General features: G+C 44.5%; 1 protein-coding gene across 2 annotated transcripts in view; it reads left to right on the top strand.

The window, feature by feature from the left end:
* The window catches only part of LOC119436956 (glucose transporter type 1), a 63,546-nt gene extending 55,170 nt beyond the window's left edge, over positions 1–8,376 (top strand). For both annotated transcript variants that reach the window (XM_049660131.1, XM_037704002.2), the window contains exons 15-16: positions 977–1,113; positions 2,803–8,376. In XM_049660131.1, coding sequence (XP_049516088.1) covers positions 977–1,074 — 98 coding nt within the window. In that variant the 3' untranslated portion in view covers positions 1,075–1,113; positions 2,803–8,376. The remainder of the gene's footprint in view (positions 1–976; positions 1,114–2,802) is intronic.
* Positions 8,377–18,242: the final 9,866 nt, after the last annotated feature.

Below are 18,242 nucleotides of genomic sequence, written 5' to 3'. Positions count from 1 at the left end.
AGTCGTTCCAGGCCATTCCCGAATATATATATATATATATATATATATATATATATATATATATATATATATATATATATATATATTATGCAATTGAAGGCTTTGCGAAAAGCTTGCAGAAATATCTAACAGTTTTACACAACCGCTTCTGCAAGGCGCCCCCCCCCCCAAAAAAAAAAAAAAAAATCACTGAAATATGTGTGCCCGAAAGAAAGAAACGAACGTATTCACCAAGTGATGGTCCCGCCGCGGTAGCCCAGTGGCTATGACGTGGCGCTGCTGAGTACGAGGTCGCGGGTTCAATTACAGCCGCATTCCACTGGGGGCGGGAAGGCAAAAAAAGCACTCGTGTGCCTACGTGTGCCTAGAGTTACTGTATATGCTCCCTTTGGTAGCATATACAGTAACTCTACGTGTGCCGTGCATCGGGTGACCCCAGGCGGTCAAAATTAACCTGGAGCCTCCACTATGGCGTCACTCTATGGCGTGTTGGTTTGGGTTCAACCGCGTAATTAAATTATGACTCTTACTTTTAAGCTGTCATGTGTTGTTTTGAAGGGTAATATTTATTCACTATCGCTGGTGTACAAAATATAATATTATGAATGCTTGTATCCGCAGGACATATATTTTGTACTCGTTTGTAATTATGCCATTTCTTTATGTAATATAGATTATCATAGATTATTGTGTGATGCCCTTTGTAAAAATTTACGAAGGATGTAGACTTCAAGTAGCCATAGCATTCATTATTTTACTTACTTTGACGCTTTGGACGCTTCGTTTGATCGGAACGATCACACGAAGAACAATGGGCAATGTCACCCATTATTTGCGGACTGCACTTGCTCGGTTGATTGTCAGAGAGTGTGGCTGTTTTTCACGCCTAAAAGTGGCTGCTATATCAAAAGTGGTCTTTAAATTGTGTTTGTACGCGCTATCATTACTAATCCCGCCTCGCCATGATTGGGTGCAGGTTATCTCCATCAGCATCACCACCACCACCACTGTCACTACGGAAAGTTCCACAACAGGAAGAAACTCGAACTCAATCACCTAGAAGACCAACTGTAACCATACTTGTAGACTGAATCACTCTTTTTGAAATGACAGGTGCGTGATCACACAGCCTTGCATTCTTAGATTTTTTTTTTTTTTTTCACACTTACAGTAAACTTGTAGCGCTTAGTGATTCGATAAGTTTGTACGCATGCGGCATGCTGACGGTATTCTGGCGTCGTTTAAAGACATAGTTGCTCTACAGAAGCAAAGTGGGGAATGGTACTTGCAGAATAATTGCGTTAAACAAATCTGGCATGACAGGCGTTCTTCGCTATCAATTCAGTCGCGAGCATGACAGCACGCCGACTGAGCGAACAATGAAATCCAGTCCGGCTACTGGATATGCAAGTCGAATGCTTGGGAATTTAATTTATTTTATTTCATGAAAACTCTATGCTGCATTGAAGTGAGTTTCTACGGCCGTCAGTAGTGTTATGAAAATACATCACGAATACTGCCTGCAAGTAATAAAGTGCTTTGTTGCAGTACACAAGTTAGTGCAGTGAAACAAGCTTGCTGGACTGGAATCACAATTTGGCTGGGAAACTGCGATCACGCGTATCGCAACTTTGTTTTACTTGATCGTGCACTGGGAATGTTTGTTAACTTTATATAACTGTACTGAACTGTATGTCGGTGGAGTTGGTAGGCTTCGTAAGGATCGTTCAGTGCGATCCGGCCAACCGGCATGACTTTCGTCATCTTGGACAGGCGACGGCAGACTTGTGTGTCCCGAGATCTCTCTCATTCAAACGTTAAGTGTCGGCACAGTTTAGGGAATTGCGCGCCTTTTTTTCCTGTGTCCTTAGGTATGCAGCATAAGAATGCAGTGCGTGAGGCAGCGTATTTACGCGTGCCAAAAGCACGGGGATTCAACTTGTAAATTAAGCGAACGCCTAAAACCTCTGTTTAGATCCCTATTTATTTATCCTTATATCCCAACTAAATATGTACGAGTATAAATGAACAGCTAAGCATTGCTGCTTTCGATGCTGTATGATTCACGAATATGCATCGGGCCGTTTAAACCTAACCAAGTCAGAGGTATTTTCTCAAAAGCACTTTTGGAACGTCGCGTGTCCACGTGCAATACGCTAGCATCCGTAACAAACTGATTTGCTATTTTTAGCTTGAGAGGTACACCCCGAAAGTCAGGGCGATCTTAGCACACGCATTGGTTTGTGCTGACAAGCACGCAGGTGCGGTAACGAAGGTGGATTCCCTGAAGTGCTGACTTCCCCGGTAATTTTTTCTTGTGCTATATACCCTTAACAGTGCGAAACGAAGAGGGTACATGAGACGGATACACTTCCTGTGTCGTTGTTATTGCCTCCCGCTGTTTGATGTATCATAGAGTAACAACGACCTGGCAGTTACGCTTTGCGTGCCATATGTTTGAGGATAGTTGCAATGGTTTACCAGATCGTCCGCTCCTCTGCCTCTCATGTAGATCTTATCTTCCTCCACGATGAAACCTAGTTCTTCCCCTGAATTCAAATTTCCTCGGCACACTTGTTTTGAGACAACTTGAGAGTCTTTGAAACACGTTTCCAAAGCACATTAGTTTGCTACAGTTGATCACGATGTCATACTGGACACTTCAAGCTCGAAATTTGCCTCGTCAAGTCGCTTTCGCAGCAACCGCCATGCTATCGGTCCGCAGTCGTTGTGCCGCGTCCGGGCGACAAGTGTTGCCGCCAATGCGCGCGCGGCAATGTTTTTCTCTGCTTGGCCGTGCAGCGGGAGCCGACCCTCCTGTCCGGAACAGTGCAATCTGCCAGCGCCTGCAGCAGAAGCGGCAGCAGCAGGGTGTCGTCTTCCCACCAGCCCCCTCCTCCTCTTTCTCCTTCTCCCACGAAGTCGCGCCGCATCAGCAGCCGGGCCCCTGGTTGCGGCGCACGCAGGCGCACCCGGCGGCAGCGCATATCAATTCCCGGACACGAGGGAACAAGTGGCCTGCCTACCCCGTTCCTCCCCGCCACCACCGAATCCCTGGCACCTTCGTGGACTACGCCGAGGCTGGACCGGACACCGACAAAGAACAAGCTATGCATTCCCACTGATGGACTCCTCCGTGGGCGCGGATGCCTGCCGCCGAGCAACCAAAGAATGCCACGACACCCACCCCAATTCCCACTCAGGTCCTCACCCCTGGTAACCCGCAGCCAGACACAAACACGCAGACACACATACACGCCTTTGGTTAGCCGTGTCTTGTCCTGGGCACAGCTGGTGCCATTGCCGCCGCTAGTCCTATCCGCGTCGTCGTCCTACACACACACAAACATGCGTGCACGCACACATTGGTCGGTATCCCCAGAGCGGAGCAGCGTGCCGCAGCTGTTGTTTGTACACCGGGTAGTAGAAACACGAACTTCCCTGAACAGGATTTATGCAGGACAACGTTTCTATTGTATATTGTGCCTTCAGTTTGGGATCCTTGTTTACAAAAGCTCGTTGGGCTCCACTCTATTAACGTTGGCTGGAGCCATCGTGAGCCCTTCTTCCCCTGTCTCTCTATATTTATCTGTTTCTGTTTTATTTTCTCTTCTCTCTCTCTCTCCCTTTCTTCATCTCTCGTTTCGCACATGGGCATCCGCGTCAGAGTACGCTAACATGTACAGAATTTTACCACTATAGCGTTACCACTGCGAGCGTAGGAAGAGAAAAACGTCAGCGGAGAGGCCAGCGGTAGTCTCCTAGTTTACTACGTGTAAAGAAAAAATAATGAAGACATCATGCTCAAACGTGTAAAAAGTTTGTACAAATGCGAGTATGTTTAAAGAAAATTATATATATAACTTGCGCACACAGATATACTATATACACATGCGCGAACAAAAGAAAAAAAAGTAATTAGTGATGTCAGAGTAATCTTTGAGACACCCTTGATGTTTGCAGGTTGCGCAGCATTTTTTGAAACCGATATTCCTGGAGCAGGCTCACGTGAAGTCAAATTGAAATGGCCGCAAGTGTTTGACCGAAAAAAAACAAGGCAATGCTGAATGTGTCCTCTGCGTGGACATTTTTTTATCGCTTAATTCGTGGCATTATTGACGGAATCAAAGACGGTAATAATATAACGTTTAATTGAACGTTACTCAATAGCTATGCGCGCAGAGTAACTAACGTTCTGTAAACATATTTTGTTTGCTTTGACAAGTTGAATGCGCTATATATATATTGAAAGGGATGATACCCTTGACTTCGCATTGAATTTAAAGGTGGAGAGAAGGCTAAACCACTGAAATAGTTTTGAGATGTTTGATTTATCCTGAATGTACACTATGGACGAGAAATACGGCATTATCTCTTGACAAAATTGTGGTAATATAGTATATTGGTAATTAAAGGACGAGTCATATGAATTAACCTATACACCGAGAGCTTCGTTCTTGAATATATGCTGCTGAAATGGTGACGTCCATTGAAGACGTATAGTAGCATTTAAGATAAGCAACAGCTTCTATTTGTGACGTATTTAACTGACGACAATCTGCCCTCTCCCAGAGCGGCCGGCGTCAGAAGCCTGGTTGCTCCGTCTTGGAGTTTTGAAAGCTTTCGTTCAGTGACTTGGGTGTAAGAGTGTTCGTTAACAGCACGCCTTCTTTCCATCTCTGCGTAGGACTCGAGCTGAAGATATAGAGCCAAGTGAGACACTAAGCGGGCCTTGCGAAACAATTTTCCGATCGAGTGACAGCTACGAGGTCAGACAACTTATATCTGTACACAGTTGAGCGCCCTGCCAGGACGAGCGACCACAGAGGGATAGCGTTCGTACGGTGGTCAGGCGCCAAGCCGCCTTGGCTTCATGTATATGCGTTATGGTGAAAGACGTGAAACTGCGACGAAAACGGTTCATTGGTACGCTAGCGCGTCGCCGATGCATGTCGCGTCGATGTGGCGTCGAGGGCGTACGGCGACGGAAGAATGAAAACTCGACGTGACCTTATCGAACGAGCTGTAGCCCTCCTGGGATTCCTCGTACATTGCACATTTTCTTCGATCCTTTTCAGAGAGAATTCGCTAGCGATTATGGTAAATATTCATGCAGGATATGAAGTCAAATGCCTGCGAAAGCGTGTGGAGGGGGGGAGTTATTGATATCTTGCCGGGCCCACTTTCGAGAGAACTGACACTATTGTGACATAATTAGTTGTGTCGTCATAGAGGACGAAAATCAACCATGGCGTGTGTTTCGAATACCGCGAAATGATATGAAAATTCCAGATGCAGTACAAACATGGAAACCCAATAGACTACGTTCCATCTTCATTACTCTGTTTATGCAAACAAAAAAAACTGTTTAGCCATATAAAATATCAGGAGATGGTCACTTTGTTCACGTACATGGAGGTCCTGTTCCTGGCATCTAACCGGTATATTAAAAAATGTTTTTTTTTTTCACGTTCATATAATATACCAGTCAGTAATAAGAACCGACTTGCAAAGCGATTATGCCTTCGGATCTCAGGAGGGTAAAGCAGGAAGGATATCTTCGCTCTCTCAGTTGTCTGCATACGGTGACAGGAGGCGTTCCGACGCTTTTTTTTTTTTCTCGCTCGTTTATTTGCCTTGTTTTTCGTCGTTTGAAGAATCGTTTTTGCGAAACGGCCTATAGATAGATGGCGAACGGAGCTCCGATCAAACAGAATGCAAGTAGACGTCATACATGCGGCTAAATGCGGTACACAATCGTGTGTGGTTCTGGTACTAGCCACAGGGTACGCCACAGCTCTGCGCAGGATTGCGGTCTCGTTGCAGCCTGTAGCGCAGGTAGGCTCTTTCGGCAAAGTCGAACTGTCTCGGCCAAGCGCTCGAAGAGCTGTTAGCTTGCAGCTCGCCCGCTTCTATACCCGTAGGGATGAACATCTGCTCACGCCTGTAGGTTTGTAGACTACAATGCTACTTAGCTGAGGCTGATGTTAGACGAGGATCTATTCAAAGACGGGGGACGCCATATAGTGCTCCGCAGGCCACCACTAGCACTCGTCGTGCGTGCTGCCGCTACTCGATCGTCAAGCATTCGCTCGATTTTGCAGTTTTGGTTGGCGGACGTTTGAAGAAGCAATAACGCAAAACCGTTTGGTAAAAATTGAAAGAAAAAATATGAAACGCAAGGCGCCGTCAGCGTCAATTCAGCAAGGATTCCGGCTTCGTATACTGAAGCGAGCCATTTGGTAACGATTTGCTGCTGCTTCGCGTTCCCAGCTCTGTTGTCTCTTGTTTCGTGTCCCTTATCGGGGCATCGCGGTGTTTCCGTGAAAATAAAGTTAATGAAATAACTTTTTTGGTGCTTCTTGACGGCAGGCGGTTTTTTTTTCCCAGCAAGAAATGTGTGTTTATTAACAACACACAAAAGAGCGTCGCATCTGTCGCTGTAGAAATGTTGCTGCTTTTGGGCTGTTGTAGGTGTCAAGAACTGTAAAAAACGGTGTCTATTAGAAAGAAAAAAAAAGTTGTTTGTGAATGTAGTGTGCATCAATGCTCAGTTGTGTAAGCGTCCGTTCACTCAGAGCAAATTTCTTGGAACAAAAGGGATGAAGTGTTGAACAAGGGGACATATTACAAGGGGATACGTGCTTTCGGAATCATATGGTGCATGTACATTTTATACATATACCCGTTTTGAGAAGTGGTTTATAGAGTGGTTACAACAGCGTGTACATCAGAAAAAAAAAAAAAAGGTCAGCGTATATAGCTGCAGAGAGCACGCGCACCTTTCCAAACGTACAGGGTGCACAATTTCATTACTATAGTCTTACGTAAGAAATTTATTTTATTGTGATTATTAATATTTCTTTGTCTTGAAGCTAAATCTCTGTTCCCGGCTATTGTTTTCAGTTGTGCTCAACTGCAGAGAGCGATGATCCAACTGGCCGAAGAGCTTCTTATAGGCCTGTCGCACTCTTCTGTTAAACAATACAAGAAATGAGAAGCAGGAAACGGGGATGGCGAGCTCTTGTGGCGAGTCTAATAATGTCAAGCTGCCATACGAAATTGCGTTTTAATGAAGTGACAAACCTCATAAGGAGTGTTATGGCGTAGTGGCTTCTCTGGCAAAAGCTGGCGCAGTTCCCGCGTAGTGGACGCCGTGTCGGGCTGCGACGCATTCCTGCCCACGCCTGCACTCAATTCACAGTCATTGGCGACTACCTTCCAATGGTTGCCGTTGCCTAATAACAAAAAGACATTGGCCGCTCTCGAAGACGACATAAGTTGTAGCGTTAGGAGAGTGCGACACGTCTGTCGCAGGGGCTGCAGATGACGGCCTTTGAATTTTCAATGTTTTTTTTTTCTTTTTTTTTCAGTGCAGATCTTTCGCATTTTTTCGCGGGTAACACACATAAAAAGCACAGACACGAATGCTCACACACTGTTTCTGCCCCCTCAAAGATAAGAAGGAGATCACCAGGTGGCGTCCTCATTGCTGACGTCACCTGGTCCTCCTTGGTACCGTTATCGTCAAACGAGATTTAAAAAAAAAAGAAACGAGATACGACGACACAGATTTCCTTATTGATTTCTCTTTTTCTATAGCTGAGTCAGTCTATAGCACATTCCTACGGATACTCGACGCATAGTCTTTATAGGCGAGATTCATTTTTAAGATAACCGGGGGAAAAAAAGGAGAAAAAAACGTGGCTCTCGAGGCAGCCGTCAAGTTTTTTATACCTTAGCTCGCGCCCAACGTGCTCGCGTCTCCGCAGGTTTGAATGCCCTTCCACTCGGGTCCTTACGGCGCTTTCGTGCCGTTAGGCCTGGATGGCGGTACGTGTACTTAACATAGACAGTAAATTGGCTTTTTCTGTCACTTTCTCTCTCCACTCGAGATCACTCAACAGTTCGTGACGTAAGATGAATACCTCCTACACACCTCTGCTTTCTTTTAGAGCTGACAGGATATATATATATGAATATATACATATATATATACACACACATATATATAGCTCGCCTTTGGTTTAAATGCAGAACTAGATATTCCTCTAGCGATATCATCCTCGTTTTCTTTTTCTTTTGTTTTTCTTCTTTTCTGTTCCTTCAAACAACATTGTGGTGTGCAAGAAACCTAAATTCTGTTAGTGACTAACGTATATATTGCACGTGTGAGCAGTGTTTTACTTTAACGTTGCTGGCTGACCTTATTACTTTTCAAGGTGTACCGCTGCCTTGACCATACCTGACTGTTCAGTATATATTTCACTGTTGTAGAGCGAGTGTTTAGTCTCTTCTGTTGAGTGTTTTGATAATGTTACCGACGAAGGGGGTTTATGTACATACTGTATGCTCGGCATTAAAATACTCATAGTTTGAGGAGCCTTGTCTGTTTTCCTGCCCTGGAAATTGAAGTCCACGCTGAGTATATGACGAAAATTTTACATCTACCTAGTTATACTGAAGGAAGGCTGAAACACTATTAAAAAAAATCATCTCCATACTCCAGCGATTCCTCGGACTGTGAACTCATGCTTTTACTGCGACAGCAGTATATGTTCTCGATCTCAGCGAACTTAGCGATGCACACAACGTTGTCCTTGCCAACGACAATGCTCCCTATTGTGTCCTCCGAAATGCCTGCACAGAGGCCACCATTCTCAGAGCCTGTGTGGCACGCAGAACCCCATACAAACTACCAAGCGCCGAAACTGCAAATCGCCGCACTGGCACGAACTCGATCCGCATGTGACGACTGTGGGCAAAGTTCTGTTGTTCTTCGCGCAAAGCGTCGTTTTCGCCATGTGGTGAGGGCGAAGCCTAGTATGGGTTTAGGTTGCTTGGCGATGACAGCCATGACAGCGTGACGGAAAGGACGGACAGACACAGCATACCGAGTTTACTAGCTGTTAACTGCTGTCGCAGTAAGACTACAAGATGTCAAATTACGTGAACTTAAAACGGTTCCCCGTATACTGCCCACCACGTGCAGTGCGTGACCTGGCCCACGGCCCACCAGACTGTACTTTGCCTCGGGACGGGCTCGGACCATGAACACTACCGTACCAGGCGGGCGGACGGCCTGGCTATGCATGCAAAGAGGGAGAGAGGGATGTGGACAGTGTTTTTCTTTCCAATGCGAATGCTTACTGTGGCTGGTTCTGCTTATATAACATTACGACTGGCTATGCTGCGCATAACATTGTGCTAGTTATCGATGTCAGAGGTTCGATGATTTCTTATTCGTTGCTGAAAAAAAGAAAAAAAGCTTTAAGGGTGGCTTTTATTTCTGCTGATGGTAACAGACGGCATATTTAACGCAGATGTAGGAGCCAATCGCAATGTTAGAAAAAAAAAATAAAAGAAACGAAAAAGTCGAAACACGGGAAGCGTGGACGAAGTTTGACGGCTTTGTGTCGCCGCTAGAATGACGTCAGCAATACTGCTTTCTTCCTGCGCTGTCCCCTCGAAAGCGGAAAACCAGGTGAGTTGGTGTGCAATCATTATTAATTACGGCGCGACAGATAGACAACGAACAAGAACGAAGTGCTCTGTACGTTCGCTTTGTTCTTGTCCATTGTAGTTCTGTTATGCCGTAGTTATGAATTCATGAGAATATGTTACCATGTTTCCTCGAGGAATATGAACTTTGCAATGGTGATCAAAGCGTGAAGATATGAAAGGAGCAGGCTGTATCCAGTGCGATTTAGGTACGTGATTGTGATAATAGATCTTTCGCAAAAGGCGGAGACGAGATAATTTTCTGCGCATGACAAGGGTAGCGAGATTAAGACTATTTTTTATGGTAGTTACTCTGGATGTTCGATGATATATAGTTGGAAAGTATGAAATGTGTTGAGCGATACTGAACTGCTTCGAGCTTGTTCAGTGTTACCTGGCTGGGGTCCCATACGGATGAAGTGTATTCCAGCACAGGACGTACGTAAGTGATATATAGCTGTTTCTTTAATGACGATGGTGCAAGAAAAAAGTTACGTTTCAGGTAAGCGAGCATACAATTGGATTTGGATGTTACGTAATCAATATACAAAGAGTTAGTAAAGTGTACACCAAGATACTCGTAAGACCGAGCAGATTCAAGCGGGATTGCGTTCAAAGAATACGAGTAGTTAGGGAAAGGTGCGTGGTTACGGAAAACTCATTGTTTTACACTTAGAAATGTCAAGTTCCATTTTCCTGAGCTCACACCAATGGGAATATTATTAAGGTCTGTTTGAAGGGATTCGATGTTGGCATCATTAGTAACTTTCCGGTATATAACACAATCGTCAGCAGAAAGACAAATAGATGAATTTATATTATTAGGTAAATCGTTTATATAAATTTAAAAAAAAAGGTAGTGGGGCTACAACAGAATCCTGGGGAATGCCTGAATGCACGGGTACCTCAGGAGAATCGGTACCATTAGTGGAAACAAACTGTGTGCGATAAGAAATAAATTTTTCTATCCACTGGAGCAATAGCGGGTCAATACGTAAGCGGTGTAGTTTTATTACACCCCTGACACACGGGCACTCTAAAGTCCTTTAGGTAAGGGGACATCTACCGGAAAGGCGTTCAAGCGCAGTTACACATGACAAAGGAGTATCTCCCTCCCGGCAAAGTTCCTTTGTGGGAAAGAAGATCGGGCATCTACTTTTCGAGCGGTAAGGTGTACTCTCGCATACAGTGACCACAACTCATCAATAGAAGAGAATCTGTTACATAACTACGGTGACCCGTAAGTTTTTTTTTTTTTTTTACCTTGAAAAATGTTTAAATTTTTAGTGGTAATGCGATTTGTTGAACAGTGAAGATTTACTCTAGCTATACTCTCAAACGCTCACATCACGTTGCTAGCGCCGCCATGTTGAATTCCAAATATGCGCATTATCATCAAAAATGGGGAAAAATGTTTTTAGGTTCTACAAGCACTAAATGTAATCTACATGTGCAGCTTTTTGTAAATGTTTTCTTTCGCTTCTTTAACAAACAACGCTTTTTTTTTCTGCGTTCATCTGAGGAACCACCTAAAGAAGTTAGTGCACTGCCGTGTGTGGCATATGGCTGTTCATATGTGGCATATGAGGCATATGGCTGTTCCATTTTTTGGGTTTACAGCACTCCAAAACTGCTTTGGATTAGTTGTTAACAAAGAGGAAGTGTTAAGTGAAAAAAATTGAACTTAGCAGTGTTGAGAGCATTAGCATATGATGTAGCTGCTATAGTATAGGCAGACCAGTGCTCTGCGCTTTGCAATTTCTTTGCAGCGCGAAATAGGCTTGCTTTTTTGTTAAATAATCTCTTTAGGTATCTAGAATACCAGGGTGCATTAGAATCACTGTATACACTTCTTAAAAAAGTACAGGTTAATTAGTTCAAGAACTTTTGCTTTGAACAACTGCCAGAGTGCTTCAACGGGTTTATGTGAACAATTTAAAAGGAATTTGTCAAGGAAGGAGCAAAGACTGAGGGGTTGATAGCTTCAAAATTGGCTTTGTTGTAGTCCCTTATCCGTTTCACAATTATGCTAGGAGTGGGAAGGGAAATTGCAAAATGAAGTACATCTTGATCGCTCAATCCGGGTGTGTGTGTTAAAGATGAGGTGATATCTGGAGCTGATGTCAGTACCAAATCAAGTAGTGATGCTGTGGTGGGCGTCACACGTGTCGGCTGATAAACAAGCTGAGACAGATGGAAATTTAAAGAAATTTTAAGGAAACTGACAGCTTTTACGGACGATGGGTCGAGAAATGGGCATGGTTCTGACCATTGTATCTGTGCAAAATTAAAATCACCAACAATAGAAATAGGCACTTCAGGAACCGCAGAGTAATTTGATTCAAAGAATCACGTAGCGCCTCAGAAAAATGGCTAGAACAGCTTGGCGAACAATAGCAAGCACAAAGAATAAGTTTTTTGAAATTAATGTTTAAGTATACACCGAATTATTTCCGGACTACTAATTGTAGGGATCAAAAAGCATGGGAAATTCTCATTCACTGCGATCAGAACTCCACCGCCCATTTTATCACCACAGTCACATTGGTACACAACGAAGCTTTTGTTACACTGAAACAATTCAGTATTTTTTATTTTATTGGACAGTCAGGTTTCTGTCAGTAATTACAATATCCACTCCTGAATCATTTATTAGAGTATTGAGGCTGTCTTTTTCATGTAAAGGCTACGGATGTTAGTGTAGAGTACAGATGCGGAGAGCAAGTTGCCGCCACCCCTCACGTTACGCAGTTTTTTTTTCGAGGTGTACAAGCGTCAACCTGGGCGTTTGAGGGATATTATCTGAAGCGCGAGAAGATGACGCAGCTTCACATGCACTGTCTGTAGGTTAGGAGGGATTGACACTCTGACGTTCGTGCATGCTACTGTTGCTTGCATCGTAAACACAGCATTTCCCACCTGCGAAAAGTTTGTTGTTATTTAATATAGTGACCGTGTTTAGTGATTTACTGAACTCGCTCAACTTTTAGCATGCCGTGCGCGTGACGAATGAAAAATCTGGCTTTACAGTAAACTCGCTTTCTGCAATTAGGGAACGCTTCGAGAAGACCAATTCTTTAGTTTTGTGCGTTCCGAATTTGACAATAATGGGCCTAGTTTGCCTTCGGCGTATTTGCCCAACCTATGCGCACGTTCACTGCTATATCTGCCGAAAGTTGCAAGTGCAGTCTTTAAGAGACAAGGCCGACAACATTTGCTTCAGACTGTTGCCCAGTTTTCTTATACGGTGCCTGCTCCTGCACACGCAGGAGCACACGCGCCGCGATGGACGAACCAAGCTAGCGCTAATGCTGAACTTCACAACACAATTTCCATTCCACGCTCAGTAATCGCACACAGATCATTTGCGGCTTCCTTCAGGTGCAGACGTGGGCTTTCGGGTCGGAGTTAGTTGCTGCGTTTGGTGTAACAGTATGACTAGCGGCAGGCACCTGCTTATGCGCAATCACGAGCAATATACACACATCATTTCTCCAGAAGCTGACGCTGAGCACGGGTAGCGCGAAGATATCGTTGCGCTGGCATGACGACTTCGCTGCAGCCGAATTACCGAATACTGCTTACGCCGTGAGGGAAGCTGTATGGGCTTGACGATAGGCCATTTTTCGCAGGCAGAATGATACGGACATAGAAGGCACGTGAGACCAGCACACAGCGCTGAACAACTTGCTGCGAACAGCTGTTGTTTAGATAATGTTTACATACGTCGTCTCTCCTCGCGCTGAATTTAAGATACCGCAGTTGCGCGCTCCAAAACGAATTTAATGTTTTAAACGTTTTTCAATTACAAAATACACGTATTATTTGCTCCTGATAAAGAAAGGTCCATAATATTATAATGGACACGTTTGTTCTTTACATTAAAGGAATTATGCTGTGTATGCCACAACACCTGGCAGCAAGTAACCTATTCTAGGCACTGTAGTCGCACTAGTCGCATTGTTGAAATCGCAATCATGTTAAATGGGCCCCCTAAAAATCGCATTGCGAAGCGTGCGACTGCTCCGATTTTTATTGCGATAGCAATTATATGGACACTTCAACCGGATTTCTGCCGTCGGCGTCGCCGTCAGGTTCCGTATAAAGTCCAAGGGCGATAAAATCGTCGCCGCGCGTCGTATGCGCGAGTGAAAGCGCGCGGGGGACGGGCGCTATCACGGAGAGCGAACGCACAGCGGAAAGCAAACGCGACCGTCGCGCGAAAGGCCATGGGGGTATGGAAGGGAGGGAGGGAGGCGGGGCGACGCTTTGCTGCTTCCCCAAATGCTAATCTTGCAACCGAGCGCAAGGGGAACTGGCCACTCAATCTCCCACGCGAAAGCAAGAAAGCGGGAAGGCAGCGCGGGAGGGAGGGGGGGAGGCAGCTTCTCCTCTGCCAACAACTTCTCCTCTGCACAACTCCTCTGCACTTTGCCCGGCGGTGGCGGTCGCCCGCACCGTCTCTTATCTCCACACGGCTCTGGCCTTTGTATGCGCTGTGCATTCGCCGCTCAGTTTCCGTTGAAGTGATAGACCGCGCGAACCTTCGCCCGCTGCGGCGGCTGCGCTTGCTGCCAGCGCTTTGACAGTCGTTGTCTGTGGTCATTCAGTGTGATCTATTCATGTTTTCTTGTGCGCGCTGACACCACGCTTGTTAATTGAGTTAGTAAGCGAATGTGTCCAAGTTTATGCAGCCGATAAAACTACTATCCCTACACTGAATAGCTCTCTACTAATTTGCTATCGCAATTGATGCTTCGACTTTCGGGCGAAACTGCGACATTTTTTTCCACTCCAATCGCAGCATGTGAAACAGCCTCAAGAGACCTTAAGGCGAAAGCCGTAGTCGTGCTCATGACTCTTAACTTCGACAATCAACCTTTAGCTTTTTATTCACTTAGTACCACATATCCGAACCCGTTCCATTGATTTTTGAGTCTTAATCTTTTTTTCGCTGAGTCATTGTCATTTTTGCTATGTTGTGGTCATGACTATGCATTCTACCATCATCCTTTAGTGTTTCCTTCACTTAATACCCACGTCCGAACCCATTCCTGTTGTTTTTTAGTGTTAATCTTTTTTCGCTATGTCATGGTCATTATTGTATTCGACTATCAGTATCGTTACTATCATAATCATACTTGCACCCATTACAATCATTAATTTTCGATTCTTTGCCACCATCAGGATATTTCGGCCCATTTTCCCGCGTTGTCATGCTCATTATTATAATTAATTTAATGGCTATCATCATAAATATAGTCCTCATGAAATTACCTATTGATTGATATATAATGTTATGGGGTCTGTGATGATATTTTTCAGTTATCGATTTGTTTATACATACATTTTACCTATTTCTGACTCCACTTTGTCAAGGTCACCTCATAACAGGACATGTAAGGTATTCGCTTTAATGAAATCCCTGTTGTACATGTGTAACCGTAGCTTTGTGGAGTATATATAAGCGTGTCAATATAGTATTACAGAAAAGTACTTCAGCAAGAATAAAACCGCTCATGAACTGTTAGAGGCCTACCACATCCAAATCAATGGCCTAGCCTGCGTTAGTCAAAGGACTGTTACACTTTATGATTCGGAAATGAGATTGCTGAGCATATAATGTGACTACACTGCCTTCGGCTGACTGGCGCCCTCTGTGTATTTTATGCGTTTGCGCATGCGTATGTTTGCGTATATATAGGATGCCCTGCTCCGGAATAAACAGTTGTGAGTGTAGCGCTCGTCTTTTCTTTCCTCTCGCCTCTAGCTGTTGTCTTTAGTTTTGCGCTAACTAAGTATCATGTTCAATATTGTTGAGGTGGAGCCATAGGCGGAAAGTTCTCATTTTTCCGGGGGGGGGGGGGGGGGGGGCTGGGGGGGGCAACCAGCTTTCCGGAACCTACCCACACACACACACACACACACACACACACACACACACACACACACACACACACACACACACACACACACACACACACACACACACACACACACACACACACATATATATATATATATATATATATATATATATATATATATATATATATATATACAGGGTGTTTCAGCGAACACTTTCAAAAATTCTTAAAGGTTGCCCGTGGCAGATCGCCCAATTTTAGTTCATGAGCTGGTCTACTCGAAAAGGCAGACATTACTTGCCGAAGAAATTGAAATGCATAATCGAATTATTAACAAAAATTCACTAATTAAGTTTTTAACTAATTACCTGATGGCCCATATTGCAATCTACAAATTGTAGCCGTGGAGTTAACAAGGCGGATCCACTTGGAACGAATTTTCGGGATGACACCAGTTTCGAGATATTAATTCCCTAACTTTGCGGAGAAATGCATTGGCGTTCCAGTTAGGTTCTTAACAAAACGTCGCATTCTGCATTGAAGCACAAACTTAACTGGAACGTCAATGCATTTTTATGCAAAGTTCGGGAATTAATATCTCGAAACTGGTGTCATCCCGAAAATTCGTTCCAAGTGGATCCGCCTTGTTAACTCCACGGCTACAATTTGTAGATTGCAATATGGGCCATCAGGTAATTAGTTAAAAACTTAATTAGTGAATTTTTGTTAATAATTCGATTATGCATTTCAATTTCTTGTGCAAGTAATGTCCGCCTCGTCGAGTAGCCCAGCTCATGAACTAGAATTGGGCTATCTGCCACAGGCAACCTTAAATAAATTTTGAAAGTGTTCGCTGAAACACCCTGTATATATACCCTCTGCTAACAATTTTCTATTTCTATAGTTTATGGCGAAAGCAATTATATCGACACTTCAGGCAAATTGTCGCGGTTGTCGTCGCCGTGATGTTCCGCATTAAATTCGTTGGTGATTTTTGAATTAGTCGATTATGCATTTCGATTTTTTGTGCAAGTAATGTCCACCTCTTCGAGTATAGACCAGCTCATGAACTAGAATTGTGCTATCTGCCACAGGCAACTTTTGAAAATTTTTTAAAAGTGTTTGCTGAAACACCCCGTATTTATGACCTCTGCATGCAAGAGGCGATGTTTCCATCCCTAATGCGTAAATGTAAATAGTTAGAAGAGCTTTTTTTTTTTTTTTTGTCGCCAGTCATTAGTAATGCCTACTGGAAAGAGAATCAATATTGAGACACATATCACTCACGTGCTTTTCACAAGCCGTTGATAGAAGACTCTGCCGAAGGGGTCACTGAAGGCTGCAGGTTTCTTTCGGGGTCAAAAAAGCATGCAAAGTAATTTGAAGTGAGGTGAACATACATCAACATATTCATTCTCTAGGTATAGGCTATCCATTTAGTTGACTACTTCCTTCTCTTTAAAAAATATAATAAACTTTGTCCTTTGTATATATTTAAATATATTGTGTCTTTGCGTGGTGTTGTATTAGCCTCCTTTTGTAAGGATTTGCCGAAATAAAGCGAAAGTATAAACTAAAAGCCGTGCACGTCCGCGCCAACAATGGTGCCGTAAGGTGTTAGCCACAACAAAAGTGAAAATGTGTAGGCAACGCAAGAGAATCCTCAAACTATGTGGGTAACAGAACTCTGGTAATGACACTTTAGGGATGGGGAAGGGGGGTAGGCTACGAATCGCCAGGGGGGGGGGGGGGGGCTGCCCCCCCCCCCCCCCCCCGTGGAAACTCCGGAGTGGGTTCGAGCCCTGGAGCATCCCCCCCCGTAGTCGGCGCCCATGCAACGGCAGACAGCAGCAGCAGCAGCGGCAACAAACCCGGGAGGATACAGCAAAGAGGGATAGAGAGAGAAAATGATTAATGAAAGGCAGGGAGGTTAACCAAGACTGAGCCCGGTTGGCTACCCTACACTGGGGGAAGGGAAGAAAGCTTCGCGCCCTTGCTTGTTAAGTTTGAACACTTTCGTAATCATCGATGCGAACATGTGACATGTTGTTTCAGTATCTGCCTCTTGCGGAAGCTGATATAGGTGACCAATAAACAAACCACGAAGTGCGGACGTTGCACTTCGAAGCAACTGCACAATGCGTGAACAGATGCTGGCAAGCACATCTCCTTTAAAGGAACGACGCAGGGACAATGATGCAGGCATTACGAGAAGTTGCCGATGTCAAGTCGGCTCGTGCGCAAACGTGAATTGAATTGGATTCTGGAGGGTCTACGTGCCGAAACCTCGATTTGATCATGAGGCACGCCGTAGTCCGGATTAATTATGACCACCTGGGGATCTCTAACGTGCCCCCATGCAGTGCACGGGACACGTGCGTTTTCGCATTTCGCCCCCACCGAAATGCGGCCGCCGCGGCCGAATTTGATCCCGCGACCTGGTGCTTAGCAGCGCAACACCATAGGCCACCGCGGCGGGTTGTGCAAACGCGAAAGTGAATCTCCACTCAAGCTTAAAATTGCGCTATGACACTGTAGCACGGAGCTTAAGTCCCGATATAAGCCAATATAACCTAATAATCCCGATGTAACCCTAACCGATGCGGTAGGAGGCAGTATTCCTGCGGCTGAATGCGCTCAAGTTTTCAATGAAGCATTCACATCAGTTTTTACCCGAGAAGAGGCTTTTTTAGCCCCTATCACAATGAATATTTCCAACACCTCAATGTCCGAAATAATTATTAGTGAGACCGGTATCTTATCTTTACTAACGAAACTTAAAACTTCATCAGCCTCTGATCACCTCGGTTTCAACAGCAAAATACTCGTGAATCTATCAGAATTCATCGCATTTTGTCCGCTATTTTTTCACGG

This window comes from Dermacentor silvarum, chromosome 1 (assembly GCF_013339745.2).
Source record: "Dermacentor silvarum isolate Dsil-2018 chromosome 1, BIME_Dsil_1.4, whole genome shotgun sequence".
NCBI classification, from domain to species: Eukaryota; Metazoa; Arthropoda; class Arachnida; order Ixodida; family Ixodidae; genus Dermacentor; species Dermacentor silvarum.
This window is presented reverse-complemented; position numbering and strand designations above follow the sequence as displayed.